We start from the raw sequence: 19768 nt of genomic DNA, 5'->3' as shown, positions 1-19768 counted from the left end.
ACGCAAGCAGCTCTCTCGCTCTTAGTGATTAGGCTGACGAGAGCAGGAGCATTGATCTATCTCAGGGTGACTAGTGTGGTCAGACATAGCTTTTTTTTAAAAAATTTAGATTATCCAATTATTTTTTCCAATTAAGGGGCAATTTAGCGTGGCCAATCCACCGACTCTGCACATTTTTGGGTTATGGGGGTGAAACCCACGCAGACACGGGGAGAACGTGCAAACTCCACACGGACAGTGACCCAGAGCCGGGATCGAACCTGGGACCTCAGCGCCGTGAGGCGGTTGTGCTAACCACTAGGCCACCGTGCTGCCCTGGTCAGACATAGCTACTGTATATAAACTTTTTAGCCTTTCTACTTAAAGTAAAGAACTCACTCGGTTGTTAACTTAGTTACTCAATGAAGGGCTGGGGGAAGGGGGCTGAGGGACTCAATGTCTCTGGGCGACTTCGAGCCTTCTTCATCAAGGTACCGAAAGCCTCTTCAACAACTGGATTAAGTAACGCATGTTATGCACAGTAGTGCTACCAAACACACTACAGTAAGTTAACAAAAGATGGTACCAGGCTGGCTTTAAACGAACAATACTAGCTAGATTAGGTCAGAGAGAAAAAACCAGAAACTAAAATACCGACTGTTCGACTGTGGAAGACTTCGCAGCATTTGGATCCTCGACGACCAACCGATTTGATGGAACACGTTCAAGCCCCACGGCATCGGAAAACTACCAGTAATTTAAATAGTAACTGGAAAATGTTTAAACAACAGTTCCAAATATACATGGCATCCATTGACTTAAACACAGCCTCGGACAAGAGAAAGATTGCGCTGCTACTAGCCATGGCAGGTCAGCAAGCTGTAGACATTTATAACTCCTTCAATTATGTAGAAAATGAAGACAAAACTAAATTTAAAGTGATACTCGCAAAATTTGAAGAACACTTTAAAATACAGTCTAATGAAATCTGGAAAGATTAAATTTACATAACAGGTTCCAGAGAAACGGCGAGGCAATCTCTAATTTTGTTACGGATCTCAGATTAATAGCACAAGGCTGTAATTATGCTGATTTAATAGACTATCATCAGAGATTAGTTAATCTATGGACTCTCCGATGACCACTTAAGGGAATCACTAATTCAACAAAATGATTTAACTCTACAAACCACCACAGCAAAGTGCACAACGTAAGAACAAAAGAAACAGCAGTACCTTGAGTTCCTTCAGAAAAAAAAGGGGAAAGATTCCTCTCCTCATAGGCATCTTGTTGCGGCTGCCGATATATGGATGTGAGTTAAGTTGCAGGCAGTGCCCAAGGCCCCACATGGAGATTGGACACTGCACTATTGACCGACAAGGCCTTTAGCGAGAGAATATCACAGGCCATAATGGAGTACTCGACAAACAACCAAAACAGGGAGGTCTCGCCCTCCATTTTCTTAACAACAAACAGAAAATATGTAACACAAAAAAAGGGGGATGTAGTGATCGTTGTATGTGCATGTACAGAAGGGGTTAATGTGAAATCAGAAGATCACTAGAGGGTAGCACTGGCGGGTATAAAAGCCAGACGCAAGCAGCACTCTCGCTCTTAGTGATTAGACTGTGACGAGAACAGGAGCATTGATCTAGCTCAGGGTGACTGATGTGGTCAGACAGAGCTACTGTATATAAACTTTGTAACCTTTCTACTGGTATTGATCTTAAAGTAAAAAACTCACGCAGTTGTGAACTTAGTTACTCAATAAACCTTTGAATACTTCTGGACAACTTTAAGCCTTCTTCATCAAGGTACAGAAAGCCTCTTCAACAACTGGATTGAGTAACGCATATTACGCACAGTCGTGCTACCAAACACACCACAGGAAGGTAACAAAAGAAACCCTGGAGTGCAGGGACATATCCACATGGCGGATGCACAGTTGGCAGCCATGTTGGGTGCCTTCTGGACAAAGGGAAATCCAAGAGTGCAGGGACCCGACCGCATGGGGAGAGCAGTGACTGAGGCCATCTTGGACCTTCCCCGAACAAACTGAAACCCTGGAGTTCAGGGACGCACGCACCAGGTAAGTAAGGTTATTCCCACAGGAGCGGGGGGGGACAAAACCTCCCCCCACCAGCATAGTCATGTGGAATGTCAGGGGACTTAACAGCCCAGTGAAAAGATCCACCGAAGAAACATGAAAGCCAACATAGATTTCCTCCAAGAGACACACCCGAGAGAGCAAGACCGACTACGGGTAAGTAGGGCTGGGTGGGACAGACCTACCATTCCTGCTACAGGACGAGAGCCAAGGGGGTAGTCATTCTGATAAATAAGAGGACGATGTTCAAGGCGACAAAGGTAGAAACAGACCCAGGGGGATGGTCCGTCATGGTCAGTGGGGCCGCAGACAGGCACCGGCAGTCCTCATTAACGTATACGCTCCCAACTGGGACTACACAAAATTCATAAACACCATGGCGGAAACCCCGACATATCGATGCACCAACTTATCATGGGGGGCTCGGGGGGGACTTTAACTTTACAGGACCCGCGGTCAGACACGTCGAACCCCAAAACAGGGAAGACCTCGAAGATGGCGAAGGAACTCGGGTGCTTCATGGGGCAGATGGGGGCGGTGGACGGACCAATGGCGATTCACCCACCCTGGGCAGAAGGAGTTCTTCTTCTTCCCAGTACATAACGTATACTCTGGGATCGACTTCTTTGTGGTGAGGAAATCGGTGCTGCCAAGGTTGGTCAAGGCGGAATACTCCACAATTGTTATCTCCACCCACGCTCCACATTATATGGATGTGAGTTAATTTTCAGGCAGTGCCCAAGGCCCCACATAGAGATTGGACACTGCACTATTGACCAACAAGGCCTTTAGCGAGAGAATATCACAGGCCATAATGGAGTACTCGACAAACAACCAAAACAGGGAGGTCTCGCCCTCCATGTTCTGGGAGGCGCTGAAGGTGGTGACTAGAAGGGAGATTATTGCCTTTATAAGCAGCAGATGGTTGATTCCAGATTGGAGGTAGACTGTAAATACTCCGAGGCCATGACCGTAGAACTCCTGGTGGAGACAAAAAAGCTACAAATGGATTTTGACCTGCACTCCAGGAGGAAAGCGGTACACCAACTCCGCCAGGCATGGGGAACTCTATATGAATACGGAGACAAAGCCAGCCGCCTGTTAGTGCACCAGCTAAGAAAGCAGGCAGCCACTAGAGAGATCGCACAAATTAGGGATAACAGGGGCACACTAGAAACAGACCCAGACAAGGTTAACAAAATCTTCGAGACCTTTTACCGGCGACTGTACACCTCAGAGCCCCCAGTAGGGGAATCGGGGATGAAACGGTTCCTTGATGAACTGAACATGCCAGTTGTGGGGGAGGACAGAAAAAGGGCCTGGTAGCACCGCGAGAACTGGGAGAGATCATCGAGAGAATTAGCTCCATGCAGGCGGGGAAGGCACCGGGACCAGACTGGCCCCGCACCTGCGGGAGATGTACACAGACTCGCTGGCAAGGGAAACACTGCCACCTATGCTAGCACAAGCCTCAATCTCGCTAATACCTAAGAAAGACAAAGACCCCACGGAATGCGGTTCATACAGATCCATCTCACTACTAAATGTAGACGCCAGATATTGGCCAAGATCCGAGCCAAAAGTCTGGAGAGCTGCATACCAGAGTTGGTCGCAGAGGATCAAACGGGTTTTGTCAAAGGTAGACAGCTAACATCGAACATCAGGCGCCTGCTGAACGTGATCATGACCCCCCATCTGGGGAGAGAACACCTGAGGTGATCGTCTCCCTGGCCGCAGAAAAGGCTTTCGACAGAGCCAAGTGGAAGTACCTCATAGGGTTCGGGCTCGGAACAGGCTTCATCTCATGGGTGAAACTCCTATACAATGCTCCCATGGTGAGCGTATGGACAAACAACCCCAGCTCCCAGTACTTCCAGCTGCACAGAGGCATCAGTCAGGGATGCCCACTTTCCCCGCTGCTATTCGCCCTCGCGATCGAACCATTAGAGATCAGACTCAGAACAGCAAAGAACTGGAGGGGGATCCAACGAGGAGGCAGAGAGCACAGAGTCTCACTCTATGTGGATGACCTGCTCCTCTACATCTCGGACCCACAAAGCAGCATGGAAGGAATCATCGCGCCCCTGAAAGAGTTTGGTGCCTTCTCCGGCTACAAACTCAACATTAGCAAAAGCGAGATTTTCCTGGTGAACACGCAAGGGGGAGGGGCAGTGCTGAGGGGACTGCCGTTCAAAGAAGCCCGACAAAATTCCGTTACCTGGAGATTCAAATAGCCCATGACTGGAGGGGGTCCACAAATGGAACTTGACCAGTCTGACGGAGGAAGTTAAAAAGGACCTGCAGAGGTGGAACACACTCCCACTCTCTCTGGTGGGGAGAGTGCAGACAATCAAAATGAACCTACTACCCAGGTACCTCTTCCTACTTAGATCTATCCCGATCCATATCCCCAAGGCCCTTTTTAGCTCACTGGACAAATTAAATGGCGTTTGTATGGGGGCGGGGGGGGGGGGGGGGGGGGGGGGTGGGGGGGGGGGGCGGGGGGGGGGGGGAGGGGGGGGAAGAAGAATGCTCGGGTCCCATTGACATTGACAATCAGGGACCTATACACTGACAGTAGAAATATAGCACTGGAAGAACTGACGGAGAGATTCCAGCTAGGAAAGGGCAATGAATTTGGGTACCTGCAGCTGAAAAGCTTCCTATGGAAGGAGAGGAGGACAGACTCGCGAACACCACAACAGACACTACTGGTAGGACTACTGGATGCAGGCACTCCAGGCAGAGGGAACTGTAGTGGCATGTACGAAAGACTGATAGAGAGGGCCGACACTATACTGGACGTGAAGAGGAGGAAATGGGAGGGAGACTTGATGTTCTAAATAGGGTGGGGACTCTGGAACGAAGCATGCACAGGGTCAACTCCACTTCCATGTGCGTAAGGCTCAACCTAACACAACTAAAAGTGGTACACAGATCCCACTTAACAAGAACATGACTGAATAGGTTCTTCCCGGAGGTGGAGGACAGATGTAGACATTGCCAAGGAGGCCCGGCCAACCACACCCACATGTTATGGTCTTTCCCCAGACTTGCTGGGTACTGGACAGCCTTCTTCGAGGCAATGTCCAAAATGGTGGGGATGAGGGTGGAGCCATTCTTCGGGGTATCAGACCAGCCAGATCTCTTCATGGGGAGGAGGGTGGACGCCCTTGCCTTTGCCTCCTTGATCACCCGATATAGAATCCTGCTCGACTGGTTGTTAGCAGCACCACATAAGGCTGCAGACTGGCTGTTCGACCTGTTGGAATTTCTCCAAATGGAGAAAATCAATTTTGCCATCTGTGGGTCGAAGAGGACTTATACAAAACGTGGGAGCCATTCACCTGACTGCTCTGGGACCTGTTTGTGACCAAGACAACACATAAATAAATATGTTCTATGTTCTATAAACCAAGGATAAATAGCCAAGATAGAAGAGAGGTAAGTGAGGGAGGACCCGGGAGGGTGATGGCGCAAGGTGAGGTAGCCAAAGCAAGCAGGAAAGAAAGGGGTTAGCAGAGAAGAATGGGGAGGAGGGGGGCAGGGAGGGAGGAGGGGGGCAGGGAAGGAGGGGAGAGAAAAATAGAGGGGAGCCAGAAGGGGGAAAAAAATAAAGGAACATGGATGGGACGGAGGGAGGGAACAGGGGAAGACAGCGGCCACAACACCCTCAACACGGCAAGAGAAAGTAATAAAGAATGGGAAGAAGAAACGAACAAGGGCCGAGGCTGAGGCAACTGCACCGAAAAATGTAAATAGCATTCGGGGCACCACCCAGGTGCCCCCTCCACCTCAGTTTGTTGTTTTGTAAAAAGAAAAGAGAAGAAGGTGGGGTGGGGGGAAAGATCCCCTTTCCTGTTACGTTTTTCCTAGTTCCTTTGTGTTTTGTTTTTCTATACCATAAGACATTAGAATTAGGCCACTCGGCCCATCGAATCTGCTCCGCCATTCAATCTTGGCTGATATTTTTATCATTCCCATTCTCCTGCCTTCTCCCCATAATGTCTGATCCCTTTATTGATCAAAAACCTATCTATCGCTGTCTTAAAGACACTCAGTGATTTGGCCTCCACAGCCTTCTGCAGCAAAGAGTTTCACAGATTCACCTCTGGCTGAAGAAATTCCTCCTCATCTCTGTTTTAAAAGATTGTCCCTTTAGTCTGAGATTGTGTCCTCTTGTTCTCGTTTTTCCTACAAGTGGAAACATCCTCTCCACGTCCACTGTATTCAGGCCACGCAGTATCCTGTAAGTTTCAATAAGATACCCCCCTCATCCTTCTAAACTCCAACAAGTACAGACCCAGAGTCCTCAATCATTCCTCATACAACAAGCTCTTCATTCCAGGGGTCATTCTTGTGAACCTACTCTGGACCCTTCCAAGGCCAGCACATCCTCATTAGATAATACTCCAAATGGGGTCTGACCTGAGCCCTACATAGCCTCAGAAGTACATCCCTGGTCATGCCCTCTCCACATGAATGCTAACATTGCATTTGCCATCCAAACAGCCGACTGAACCTGCACGTTTACCTTAAGAGAATCATGAACAAGGACTCCCAAGTCCCTTTGTGCTTTTGATTTCCTAAGCATCTTCCCATTTAGAAAATAGTCTATGCCTCCATTTCTCCTTCCAAAGTGCATAACCTCACACGTTTCCACATTGTATTCCATCTGCCACTTCTTTGCCCACTCTCCAACCTGTCCAAGTCCTTCTGCAGCCTGCCTGCTTCCTCAATACGACCTGCCCCTCTACAGATCTTTGTATCATCTGCAAACTTAGCAACAGTGCCTTCAGTTCCTTCCTCCAGATCATTAATGCATATTGTGAAAAGCTGTGGTCCCAGCACCGGCCCCTGAGGTACACCACTAATCACTGCTGCCACCTTGAAAAAGACTCCTTTATCCCCACTCTCTGCCATCTGCCAGTCAGCCAATCATCTATCCATGCCAGGATCTTACCCTTAACACCATGGGCTTATTTAAAAGTCTCTTATGTGGCACCTTGTCAAAGGCCTTCTGTAAATCTAAATAAATCACATCCACTGGTTCTCCTTTGTCTAACTTCCTTGTTACTTCTTCAAAGAATTCAAACAGATTTGTCAGACATGACCTCCCCTTGACGAAGCCGTGCTGACTCAGTCCTATTTTAACATGCTTTTCCAAGTACTCCGCAATCTCATCTTTAATAATGGACTCTAAAATCTTACCAATGACCGAAGTCAGGCTAACCGGCCTACAATTTCCCGTCTTCTGCCTCCCTCCCTTCTTAAACAGTGGTATTACATTAGCCACTTTCCAAACCTCTGGGACACTTCCTGCCTCTAGTGATTCCTGAAAGATCACCACCAATGCCTCCACATCTCCTCAGCTACACCCTGGGGTGTAGTCCATCCAGTCCAGGTGATTTATACACCTACAGACCTTTCAGTTTCCCCAGAACCTTCTTCTTAGTCTGCACTGCACTCACCTCTGCCCCCTGGTTCTCCTGGAGCTCTGGCATCCCACTGGTGTCTTCCACCATGAAGACTGATGCAAAGTAACTATTCAGTTCCTCTGCTATTTGCTTTGTTTCCTATTATTGCTTCTCCAGCCACATTTTCCAGTGGTCCAATTTCTATTTTTGCCTCTCTCTTACCTTTTATATATTGAAAAAAACTCTTCCTATCTTCCTTTATATTACTAGCTAGCTTGCACTCATACTTCACCATCTCAACCCCCTCCCCCCCTTATTGCTTTTTTAGTTGTCCTCTGCTTGCTTTTAAAGGCTTCCCAATCCAATATACATGTATTTGTATCAGGTACAAAACCCAATAAAAGCATTAAAAAAAATTCAAATTGTTTCAGTAAACTGAAACAAGTTCCATAACTGAAATCGAGATTAGAACACTGAGTTGCGGATTGGAACTGGGAAAATGCCAAGACTCCTTCTGGAAATACACAGGGTGTAAACACCAATAATGTCCATGTGATCAGTGCCAGTTGAGCAGAGGAGGCAGACAACACAACACTCCTGAAGCTCACAGTCAGAGATGACCAAACCCAGAATGCCCACCGGTGACCTCATCTGTCCATTGATGTACCCACTGTATCTCCTGCCACCGTACTGGAACAGGAAGTCAGTGCCTCTGATGCCATCACTGTGCACCTGGAACAGGAAGTTGGCACCCACTCGACTGGTAGGTGCATGTGTGCTGCCACTGACATCATCATCGTCCGTCCATTGAACGCTCACCACCCCACATGCTGCCCCACGCGCTTTCTCCCTCTAAGAAACCCAGGAGCTGCTTTTCCCACTGGCCCACTCCCAACTCCTGGCTGCGTCACTTACTGTCCTGCTCACTGCCTGTAAACATTGAGGGATCGGTGTGCATATGAGAGGGAGGGATCTGTGTGCACGTGAGAGGGAGGGATCTGTGTGCACGTGAGAGGGAGGGACCTGTGTGCACGTGAGAGGGAGGGATCTGTGTGCACGTGAGAGGGAGGGATCTGTGAGCACGTGAGAGGGAGGCAGTGAGGGGTAGTGTCGTGGGGCAGCCAATGAGGCAGTGAGCAGAGCGATGAGTAAATCACAATCGTTATCCCAGGATTCAATATTCTGGGAAAACTGCAATCCCTAATCATGGTGAAAAAACACATTTTATCGACGCTGCACTAAGTTGGTGGGATTCTCCGTCCAGTGATGTCGGAATCACGAAACATGATTAGGCTGAGAATCGCGCGTGGCCGCCGCCGGGCACCGTGTCTCAACAGCGTCATCAATGCATTCTACGCCTCATGTACAGTAAATGCCATTGGCACATCAATACCAGGCTCAACCAGGTATTTTCCGGGCCCCCTGCGATGCTCCAGCTCTGCCAGGAGGAATTACCGACAGCGAGATTCACTTGTGGTTTTAAAAATCGGGAAACAAGTGCCGTGGCCGCTGAGGGAGAGGAAGTAGGACATGATGCCAGTGGCCTGGCAGAGCTGCTGCTGGTAGGGATGGCTGCAAGGGGGGGGGTTGGCGTCTGCCAGGGCTGAGGGGGTGACTGGTGGGAGGAGGATCACAGGACGGTTGAGGGGTCCTGGCGACACCCCGAAACCGGGGTGTCCAGGCACGCACCGCCATTGCTATGGCCTGCAATGCAGCAACTTTGCTGCGCAGCCCAGTGACCGCCCACTGTAGCCCTTGGTTGCACAAAGTGGCACTGGCCGTATGGGTATCCCCACCCCACTGCCCTCGCTCCCTCGCACTTACTCTCGCCTCCACAAAACTAGGCGCCATGGGGCATCATGCGGCCCCACAAGAGCAATGCCCACAATAGCCCCCACAGGAGGGCATTGATGTGTTGGGTATGCTGGGTCTGCGAGGACTACATTTACTGTAGCAGTGAGAGAGACAGTCTTCCAACACTTGAAGAAATGCAACTCTATTTTATTGAACTCTTAACTATTAAACATACTTTAACTGTGGGTTGACACTATGCTGAGTTGACTGGAAACCTGAGGCTAACTTGACCAGACTATCTTACTACCACATGGTGGATGTTCTAGGAGTTGCTCACAGGCTCTGGCTGTCTCAGAGGCTGCATCCCAAGAGAGCGGGAAAACTAGTGCCCTCTGGCTTTATAGTGGCCGTGCCCTGTTTGGTGATTGGCTGCTGTGTTCTGTGTGTTCATTGGTCATCCTGTGCGTCAATCAATGTCTGTCTGTGCACCATCATATACTTGTGTGTATATTATGACAGGCATTGGACAGGAGCCACCAGGCGTACCTCTGGCATGGATATGGCCAGACACCGATATCCCTGCCGGCAGGGATGGATGCCGGGGCCAGAGGTTCCCGTGATGCCGGACACCAGCAGGGCCAGGGGTGCGGATGGCAGAGTGCTAGGGGTGGGGGTGGGAATGGGAGATGAGGGAGGGGGGAGGGGGAGATGGGATATGCGTGTAGCCCATTGGGCCATGTTGGCCACGGTGGTACGCATCATGCTGATATGTCCCCCTTTGACCCACTACAGACAATATTCGGAATTAAACCAGAAATTATGGCCTTCATCCTAGCTGCCGCAGGCCGAGGGGATTCACTGAGACTATACGAGCAGGAGCTGCTCGGGGAGGATCCTGCAGCAGTGGAACCTTTCCCAGAGGAATTAGAGGCAGCAGTGAGGTTGGAGAGCAGTGAGGATGGAGAGCCAGTTGCCCAAGAGGTCGAGGAGGAGGTGGGAAATAGGTGCCCCATGAGGCCTTGTACCGGCAGTGCCTGTCATTTGAGAACCTGCTGGACCAGGCACGACGTCGAAGACTCTGGCTGAGTAGGGGGAACCTGCTGCAGGACATCTGCCGGATAAAGGTGCAGTTGGCACTGCGGGTGTATAGGGGAGGCCACCCGCTCCCAGTGGCCGTCAAGGTGGCTGTCATGCCGAACTTTCACACTACAAGGTCCTTTCATGTGCCGAGTGGGGACCTGTCTGGTATCTTGTAGACCTCAGTCCAGAGATACATCTGCACGGTCACGGAGGCCCTGTATGCCCGGTCACCACACTATATCAAACTCAATGTTGACCAAGCCCACCAGGATGCCCAGGCAGCAGGGTTCGCCGCCATTGCCAGGATGCCCCAGGTCCAAGGGGTGATCGACGGGATGCATGTCACCCTACGAGCACCAGCTCATGACAGGCTAGTCTTCACAAACCGCTGAATGTGCAACTGGTGTGTGACTATGAGATGCACATCATGCACTTCTGCACCCGATACCCAGGCAGTGTGCATGACAACTTCAGCCTGGCACACTCGACAGTTGCTGACACCTTCGAGATGCACCCTCAAGTGAGGGGCTGGCTCTTGGGTAACAAGGTTATCTGCTGCAGTCGTGGCTGATGAGGCCACAGAACAACGCAGAGACTTGCTTACAACGTCCATCATGCAGCGACCTGGCGTGTGATTGAGTGGTACTTCGGCCTCCAGAAGATGCAGTTCAGGTGCCTGGTTATAATTGCCACCAGGTTCACCGACTCAGGGGCCTGTCTAACGCCACGAACATCCCCCCCCCCCCCCCCCCCCACACCACCCCCAGCCGAACACCCCATGCCATGATCACCCTCCCTGCACCACATCCCCCTCCCCAACTCAACCCCTTTGTGATTCCTACCTGCCTCACTACAGGGTGCGGGCCCTGGGTTGGCAGTAACAGCAGGTCTGGTCCACAGGATGGAGGATGATGACAACCCGCTCTGCGATGAGTTCGGGTGCTCCGCATCGTTTGACATTAGCACTTTGTGCCACCGAGTGCCTGAGTGCTCACTGCATAGGAGCTGTCCATTGCAACACACAGTCCCACCGAACACTTGGGCTGGCAGAGATGGGGACGGGGTGCGGGCCGGGGTGGTGAGTGCGTTCGGGTTGAGAGGGAGTGGGTGGGGCAGGGTATCGGGGCCATGTGCAGCACCCACCTCGAAAGTCTGCCCATCCCCTCCCCCCAGCGCATCAGCAGTTAACCCAGCCCATCCCTCACACCCTTGTGAAAGAGCACCGAGGCAGTCCTACTCAGGTGTTTAGTTTGAACATAACAGGTGAACATCTCTATAACGGTCTGTGTCCTAGCCCCTAACGCTAGCTCCACCCGTGCCAACTGAACTGGTATCTACCTTTCTGGCTGAGCCCTCACGCTACGTCTAGATGGATCACCAGGCAGTACATAAGGAGTGAAGTCGGCCTACAGTAATTACCGCTCTGTGACCTGGGTCCCCTTTGGTGGCCGTCCTTTGGAGCGACTGGGCCTGGATGGGCCTGGCAGGCGCTCAGGTGTCCCAGGTGGCGTGATGCCACCATGATCTGCCCACTGCCCATCAGATGCCCCAGGAGACAGGAGAGGGAGTCTGACACGCTGTGGTGTTCCAGCACCTCCCCTGCAGGAGTCACTGAAACGGGCCCCATCACCTTCTCCTCCCTCAGGGTGCCAGATGTGCCCCAGGCTACTCATTGGGATGGGAATGCGACCCAAATAAACTCCTGGTGCACGCCGCCTCTGACGTTGCCAGTTGTGGAGGCCCGCGCTCGTCATGACCTGGGGTTCATGCTCGTAGCCATGGAGCACAGGGACTGTGCCACCACCCTCTGGGATTGTGCCACATCACTCAGTGACTGTGCCACCTTCCTCTGGGACTGGCTCAAGGAATGCCATTGACTCCCGCAGCCATGATCTGTTGTGACTGGGCCAAGCTCTGAGCGCCGCTGCAGGTGGCCCTGGTAAATTGCTGCCTGTGATACGGCAGCCCTGTCCTCCACCCCAGATGCCATCCGTGCGGTGTTGGCCCGGTTATCATGCATGCTCGGCACTGTCTCATGCCTCTGCAGGCGATTGGACTCCAACTGCACCTACAGGCACTGGATGGTTGCTGACAGCCCCTCGTGTGGTCCTCGCCTCTGTGTCTGCATCTCCATTATTGATAGAACCACCCTTTTCAGAAGCCCGAGACCTGCCTGTACAGTTACTGGGGGTCGGGCCACCCTGCGACCATCTGCCCCTCGGAGGTTCCTAGCTGCATGTGTGTGGTGCACACCAGATAGTGCACCAGGTGCTTTTTCACTAACATGCCCAACCAAGGTGAGTGTCTTTGGGATAGTGGAGGGTGTTGGAGACAGCTGTGACGGGATGTCGGTGTCGTCCCGGGACTGGTTCTCCGAGGTGTGTCGGGATGACGTTTAGGGGCTCTCTTTGCTGTCTATTGCTGCCTCTTGCTGGAATCTGCTTGGGGTTGTGGCCAGGGTGGCGGGACACCTCGTCGCCAGGTAATCCTGCAAGACACAAGACGCACAAATGGGATGGTGGGTAGTGCGGGGGAGGTGGGGTGGTGTGAGGAGGTGGGGTGGTGTGGGGGTGGTGGTGTGGGGGAGGTAGGGTGGTGTGTGGGTGGTGTGGGGGAGATGGAGTGGTGTGAGGAGGTGGGGTGGTGTGAGGGAGGTGGTGTGGGGGAGATGGGAGGGATGGTGTGGGTGAGGTGGTGTGGTGTGGGGGAGGTGGGGTGGCGTGAGGAGGTGGGGTGGGGTGGGGGAGGTGGGGTGGTGTGGGTGTGGTGAACCACTGTACACCTGTATTAGGGTATGTAAGGTAGAACCTGTACTACAGGTTCGCCGGTAGCCCCTGCCGGCTTGCTCCGCCCAGTAGGAGCTGTATAAATATGCATGTCCTCCATTGATCTGCCATTTCGCCAGCTACAGCAGGAGGCCACACATCTGACTGCAATAAACCTACAGTTGTACCCAACTTTAGTCCTTGTGCAAGTGATTGTTTATCAGTGGGGAGGTGGTGTGGTGTAGGGGAGGCGGTGTGGTGTAGGGGAGGCGGGGTGGTGTGGGGGAGGGGAGGAATGGGTGGGGCGGGGGAGGTGGGGAGTGGGGAGGTGGGGTGTGGGAGGTGGTGTGGTGTAGGGGAGGCGGGGTGGTGTGGGGGAGGTGGGGTGGTGTGGGGGAAGTGGGGAGGTGGGGGAAGTGGGATGGAGTGGGGGGGATGGGGTGGAGTTGTAGAGGTGGGGTGGTGTGGGGGAGGTGGGGTGGTGTGGGTGGTGTGTGTGTGGGAGGGGGAGGTGGTGTGGGGTTGGGGTGGGGTTGTGGATCCTTGGTGGGGTGGGGGGGGAGATTGAGTGGTGTGGGGGAGGTGGGGTGGTGTGGGGGAGGTGGGATGGTGTGGGGGAGGTGGGATGGTGTGGGGGAGGTGGGGTGGGGTGGGGTGGTGGAGGTTGGGTGGTGTGGGGGAGGTGGGGTGGGGGAGGTGGGATGGTGTGGTGTGGGGGAGGTGGTGTAGGGGAGGTGGGATGGTGTGTGGGAGAGGTGGTGTGGGGGAGGTGGGATGGTGTGGGGGAGGTGGGGTGGGGTGGGGGAGGTGGGGTGGCGTGAGGAGGTGGGGTGGGGAGGGGGAGATGGGAGGGATGGTGTGGGTGAGGTGGGGAGGTGGGGTGGCGTGAGGAGGTGGGGTGGGGTGGGGGAGGTGGGGTGGGGGAGGTGGGGTGGTGTGGGTGTGGTGAACCACTGTACACCTGTATTAGGGTATGTAAGGTAGAACCTGTACTACAGGTTCGCCGGTAGCCCCTGCCGGCTTGCTCCGCCCAGTAGGAGCTGTATAAATATGCCTGTCCTCCATTGATCTGCCATTTCGCCAGCTACAGCAGGAGGCCACACATCTGACTGCAATAAACCCACAGTTGTACCCAACTTTAGTCCTTGTGCAAGTGATTGTTTATCAGTGGGGAGGTGGTGTGGTGTAGGGGAGGCGGTGTGGTGTAGGGGAGGCGAGGTGGTGTGGGGGAGGGGAGGAATGGGTGGTGTGGGGAGGTGGGGAGTGGGGAGGTGGGGTGTGGGAGGTGGTGTGGTGTAGGGGAGGCGGGGTGGTGTGGGGGAGGCGGGATGGTGTGGGGGAGGTGGGGTGGTGTGGGGGAGGTGGGGGAAGTGGGGTGGAGTGGGGGGGATGGGGTGGGGTTGTAGAGGTGGGGTGGTGTGGGTGGTGTGTGTGTGGGAGGGGGAGGTGGTGTGGGGTTGGGGTGGGGTTGTGGAGCCTAGGTGGGGTGGGGGGGGAGATTGAGTGGTGTGGGGGAGGTGGGGTGGTGTGGGGTAGGTGGGATGGTGTGGGGGAGGTGGGGTGGGGTGGTGGAGGTTGGGTGGTGTGGGGGAGGTGGGGTGGGGGAGGTGGGATGGTGTGGTGTGGGGGAGGTGGTGTGGGGGAGGTGGGATGGTGTGTGGGAGAGGTGGTGTGGGGGAGGTGGTGATAGGGAGGTGGGGTGGTGTGATGGAGGTGGGGTGGTGTGGGGGAGATGGTGTGGGGGAGGTGGGGTGGTGTGATGGAGGTGGGGTGCTGTGGGGGAGGTGGGATGGTGTGTGGGGGAGGTGGTGTGGGGGAGGTGGGGGAGGTGCTGTGGGGGAGGTGGGATGGTGTGTGGGGGAGGTGGGGGAGGTGGTGTGGGGGAGGTGGGGTGGTGTGGGGGAGGTGGGGTGGGGTGGTGGAGGTTGGGTGGTGTGGGGGAGGTGGTGTGGTGTGGGGGAGGTGGTGTGGTGTGGGGGAGGTTGGGTGGTGTGGGGAGGTGGTGTGGTGTGGGGGAGGTGGTGTGGTTTGGGAGAGGTGGGGTGGTGTGGGGAGGATGGGTTTGGTGGTCTTGTCATGCGTGTCATAGAGACACTGCAACTCTGTGAGGGTTCACTTGGTTGCCCAATGCTGATCTCCACCTTGGTGACTTCCCTCTCTCTGGACCCACCAACCAGGTCCAGTGGCCGCTGCTTTGCGACGGTGAGGGGCTGCAGATACGGCGTTCCCCCTCCGGTCCTCTCCATCTCTCTCTGCGGTTATGTGCCACCTTCCCTTGGGCGGTGTGGGGGATGGGTTGCGGGGACAGAAAGCGCACAGTGTTAGGCAGTCAGACGAGTGCAACACAGGGGTTGGGCAGCTGATGGCCTTTATTGCCAGGGCTCCCGGCCATGGCAAGCGGTATGGGTGCTGGCATGTGGTGCAGGGTGAGGTGCGGCACAATGCCGGTGGGTGGGGTTCAGTCACCCTCTGGGTAGGGGGGACGGTTCCGGGTGTGTGGGATGTGGCTGGTGCCAGGGGCAAGGTACTGCCTACTGACCCTGGCCACCCTGAGGAGGTTGTGCAACTTCTACTGGCACTGCTGGCAATGGGGCCCATGGCACTCACGGTTTCTGCTACCTGTGCCTCGGCCTGTTGTATGGCGGTGGGTGGCAGCCTCCTTCCCATTCCGGGAAACAGGGTGGCCCGCCTCTCCTCTACAGCGTGCAGCAGGGTCTCGAGCTCTGCATCTGTGAAATGGGTGCCGCTCTTCGTGATGCCATCTTGTTGGCTGGGATGAATGTGTGCGGGGAGTGGAGTGTGAATATGCAGCTGCAGATTGTCAGCCCCTCGAGTGGCAATCCCGATCCCGTTGAATCAGACACGGTTTTTCATCGGAATCACTCGAGTTCCACATGGCGTAGGTGCTAGCCCATTAAGGGATCATGAATTGCTCTGGGATGGGCTCGAATTTAGTTGTTGTAGAAGTCCACTGATTCAGTCCTGGCACCAACACTTATCTCTGAAAGTGAGAATCCCGCCCAGTATCTTTACATTGCTCAATATTATGGATGGTCATATTCTTCGCCGGCAGTGATGTCAGAGGAGCTGTAACTGGATATCTGGTGAATGCAATCCTGATGATTCATCCCCACATCCCTCACAGAGTATCTCCCAAACACACACACACTATTTTCATGACTGAAATGTTAATTAATGTGAGTTTAAGAAAGACTCATCCTGGATAATTATCTGCTGCGTATTCTGTAGCTGTTGGTGAGAAGTTTTTTTAAAAAATTTAGATTACCCAATTATTTTTTACAATTAAGGGGCAATTTAGCGTGGCCAATCCACCTACTCTGCACATTTTTGGGTTGTGGGGCGAAACCCACGCAGACACAGGGAGAACGTGCAAACTCCACACGGACAGTGACCCAGAGCCGGGATCGAACCTGGGACCTCAGCGCCGTGAGGCGGTTGTGCTAACCACTAGGCCACCGTGCTGCCCTTGTTGGTGAGAAGTTAAACAAACTGAATTATTCAACAAAGTCAAATGACAGGCAGCACAATGGCGCAGTGGGTTAGCACTGATGCCTCACGGCGCCGAGGTCCCAGGTTCGATCCCGGCCCTGGGTCACTGTCCATGTGGAGTTTGCACATTCTTCCCGTGTCTGAGTGGGTCTCACCCCCGCCCCCCCAACCCAAAGATGTGCAGAGTAGGTGGATTGCCCATGCTAAATTGCCCCTTAATTGGAAAAAATGAATTAAGACAAAAAAAAAAGCCAAATATATGCTGCACCAAACTTTCATTTAGGAAGATTTGTTGTCATATTTTTGCCATGTTTCAAGACGCAGGTTGATCTATTTGGACGTCTTCCTGGTCCATTTAAAATTACAACACAGAGCAACAATTCCGACAGTGTCAAAGTCCCTACACCAGCAACAGGCAGCCCATGTGCAACATCCCGGGTAAGAGAGAATTAACATATTTCACTTACAGATTTTTAAATACATTTATTTAATTGACAAATTCTCTGATGTTGTAAATTTCTACTTTAGGAATCGACAACCAGTGTGTCCTCGTCAACAGGTAATTAAATGTGTTTTTAATAAAATCTCTCATTCAGTTCTGCAAAATGTACATCTAAAGTAAAAGTAGTTTAGAAAAGTTTCAATCGGTTTCAGCAATTAAACTAATATTAATAACTGTAGCCCAGACATTTCAGAGTGTGTGGCTGTTTACAGACAGAGGCCCTTCTTTATCACATGTTGGGTTGTGCTGTATTTGCAGCAATGTGAGACAGTCACACTGGAGATTTAGGGCAGAATTCTCAATTTATGAGACTAACGGCTGGATTCTCCGTTAGGAAAATTCCCATCCGTCTTGAATAGCGTGTGGTTTGCGTTTCCGTTGTGAACGCTATTCATCCTGTGATTCAGTAAGAAGTCTTACAACACCAGGTTAAAGTCCAACAGGTTTGTTTCAAACACGAGCTTTCGGAGCACGGCTCCTTCTTCAGGTGAATGAACCTGAATGAACCTGAATTCACCTGAAGAAGGAGCCGTGCTCCGAAAGCTCGTGTTTGAAACAAACCTGTTGGACTTTAACCTGGTGTTGTAAGACTTCTTACTGTGCTCACCCCAGTCCAACGCCGGCATCTCCACATCATGGCTACCTGTGATTCAGGACATGGAAAGTGCCAGCACTCTGCCACTGGAATTGGAAGCAATTCCTGGTCCAGTCGGCTGTGTCACAGCTGGAGCAAAAAGTAGCGCTAAATAGCTTGACAGCTGGAGCTGTTTTTAATCGCTCCACTCACACAAACTCATTGCAGCCACAAAGATATCTCAGAGAAGACCAGCCCACCCAAGTTCTGGAGTCCAAAGTGGACCCATTGCTCGATGCCACTGAGGAGAGGAGGGACATCCTCTTCCCCAGGCTGGACCTCAGACTGAAGTCTGCCCTCGTGAACAGTACCTGGGAGGTGGTGGCAGAGGCAGTCAGCGCTGCCAGCCTCGCCAGGAGGACACAGCTGGTGACTCTGAGGGGTAGGAGTCACTGGTGAATCCTCTGCCCTGAGAGGGGCAGATAATCAGGGAAGGTTCCAAAGGCCACATTGCAGGTGTTCTTTGGAAGCTCTGCTGATCCCCTGCTCCCTCTGCAATGGAGTAGTGCTCTTGAGGCGTGCCAACACCTATTGGGCCCCTGATTGAGCTTGGCCACGCCCATCCCCTTGATGAAACAGTTGTGGTATGAGGTTTCCAGAGGATTGGTCTCCTTGGGATCCCACATCAGCAGAGGTACTCTGAACATTTCCAGGACACAATGAGTAGTTAGCAGTGTGAGCAGCCAGAGGCCTGTAAGTAGCACCAAAGGGCTGCGTTTAAATCCACATGCAGCAGCAATGGTGGTCTGAGCCAGGCCACCCCGATCCTCAGGGGACACCCCGAGTCAACAGACTTGGCACCAAGTCGATCCCCGCTATTCCCCCTGACTGGGCAGCCACCCACAGCAAGTCCGATAATTTTGTAGAGTTTCTGAAAGGTTTTTAGCCTCTCGCTCCCCCTCAATCGCTTTGGCGTCCAGCCTCACGGCACGGTAGTACAGTGGTGAGCACTGATGCTTTACAGCTTGGGTCACTGTCTGTGTGGAGTCTGCACGTTCTCCCTGTGTCTGGGTGGATATCCTCTGGTTGCTCCGGTTTCCTCCCACAAGTCCCGAAAGACGTGCTGTTAGATAATTTGGATATTCTGAATTCTCCCTCTGTGTACCCGAACAGGCGCCGGAATGTAGTGACGAGTGTTTTTTCACAATAACCTCATTGCAGTGTGAATGTAAGCCTACTTGTGACAATAATAAAGATTATTATTAAATACTTGCATGAATTTGTGTCTGCGTGACCGCTGCCAAAGAGGGGTGGAGCATCGCAAAGGGCTGGAACAACCTAGTACAGATCGCAGCTCCATCACACCACCATCACACTGAGTGCAATGAGCTCTGAATTAGCTTCAGCACATCCACTAAAATTGTCCTTTTGACTTTTTCCGGTGCTAGCAAGCCAGCCCAGCCACTCACCGAGTCCCCAGAACACCTCTGAAGATGAGGGGTCACAGGAAGAACCATCACCCCGCTCACCCACACTCTCCACCAGCACAGAAACACACACCTTGGTGGAGCAAGTTCAAGGTTAGAATTGGGGTCACTTTCTTCACAGTCATGTACCCACAGCAGTCAGAGGCAGAGGCTGCCCAGCTCTCTGGCACTCAGAGGGCTGGTGGAGACTGACCACCCATTCAGTGCCAGTCAGATGATGTGCCTTTCGAAGCAGCTGTCAGCTCACTGGTGATGATGCAAAGTGAGACAGCAGAACATTGGGCAGAGATTCAACACTCACTCACCAAAGTACAGCACATAATGGAGTCTCTCTATGTTCTGTCTGATGTCACGGTTCCAGCATGCAAGCACCTCAGGGCTGCCATGGGAAGGTTGGTGAACACCGTGGAGACCTTGATCCAGTAAGTCATGCGTATAAAAGCTCCCTGGTCCATTGGATCCATTCCCACTTTTGCTCCCCTCTGGAAAGATATTCAAGATGTCATGGGAATGCCCCATTAAGAAATGTTTTGCCTTATCAAATGGCTTCAGT

At 52.7% G+C, this 19768-nt stretch overlaps 1 protein-coding gene across 1 annotated transcript in view; it reads left to right on the top strand.

Annotated features, from left to right (window-relative positions):
- Positions 1-19768, top strand: part of LOC119971421 (adhesion G-protein coupled receptor G2-like) — a 271187-nt gene that overhangs the window by 176510 nt on the left and 74909 nt on the right. Inside the window, exons 8-9 of the mRNA XM_038806912.1 lie at positions 16971-17090; positions 17181-17211. Of these exons, the coding sequence (XP_038662840.1) occupies positions 16971-17090; positions 17181-17211 (151 nt within the window). The remainder of the gene's footprint in view (positions 1-16970; positions 17091-17180; positions 17212-19768) is intronic.

Source organism: Scyliorhinus canicula, chromosome 9, assembly GCF_902713615.1.
Source record: "Scyliorhinus canicula chromosome 9, sScyCan1.1, whole genome shotgun sequence".
Classification (NCBI taxonomy): Eukaryota; Metazoa; Chordata; class Chondrichthyes; order Carcharhiniformes; family Scyliorhinidae; genus Scyliorhinus; species Scyliorhinus canicula.
Note: the sequence above shows the minus strand (reverse complement) of the source record. Positions and strands in the feature narration are given on the sequence as shown.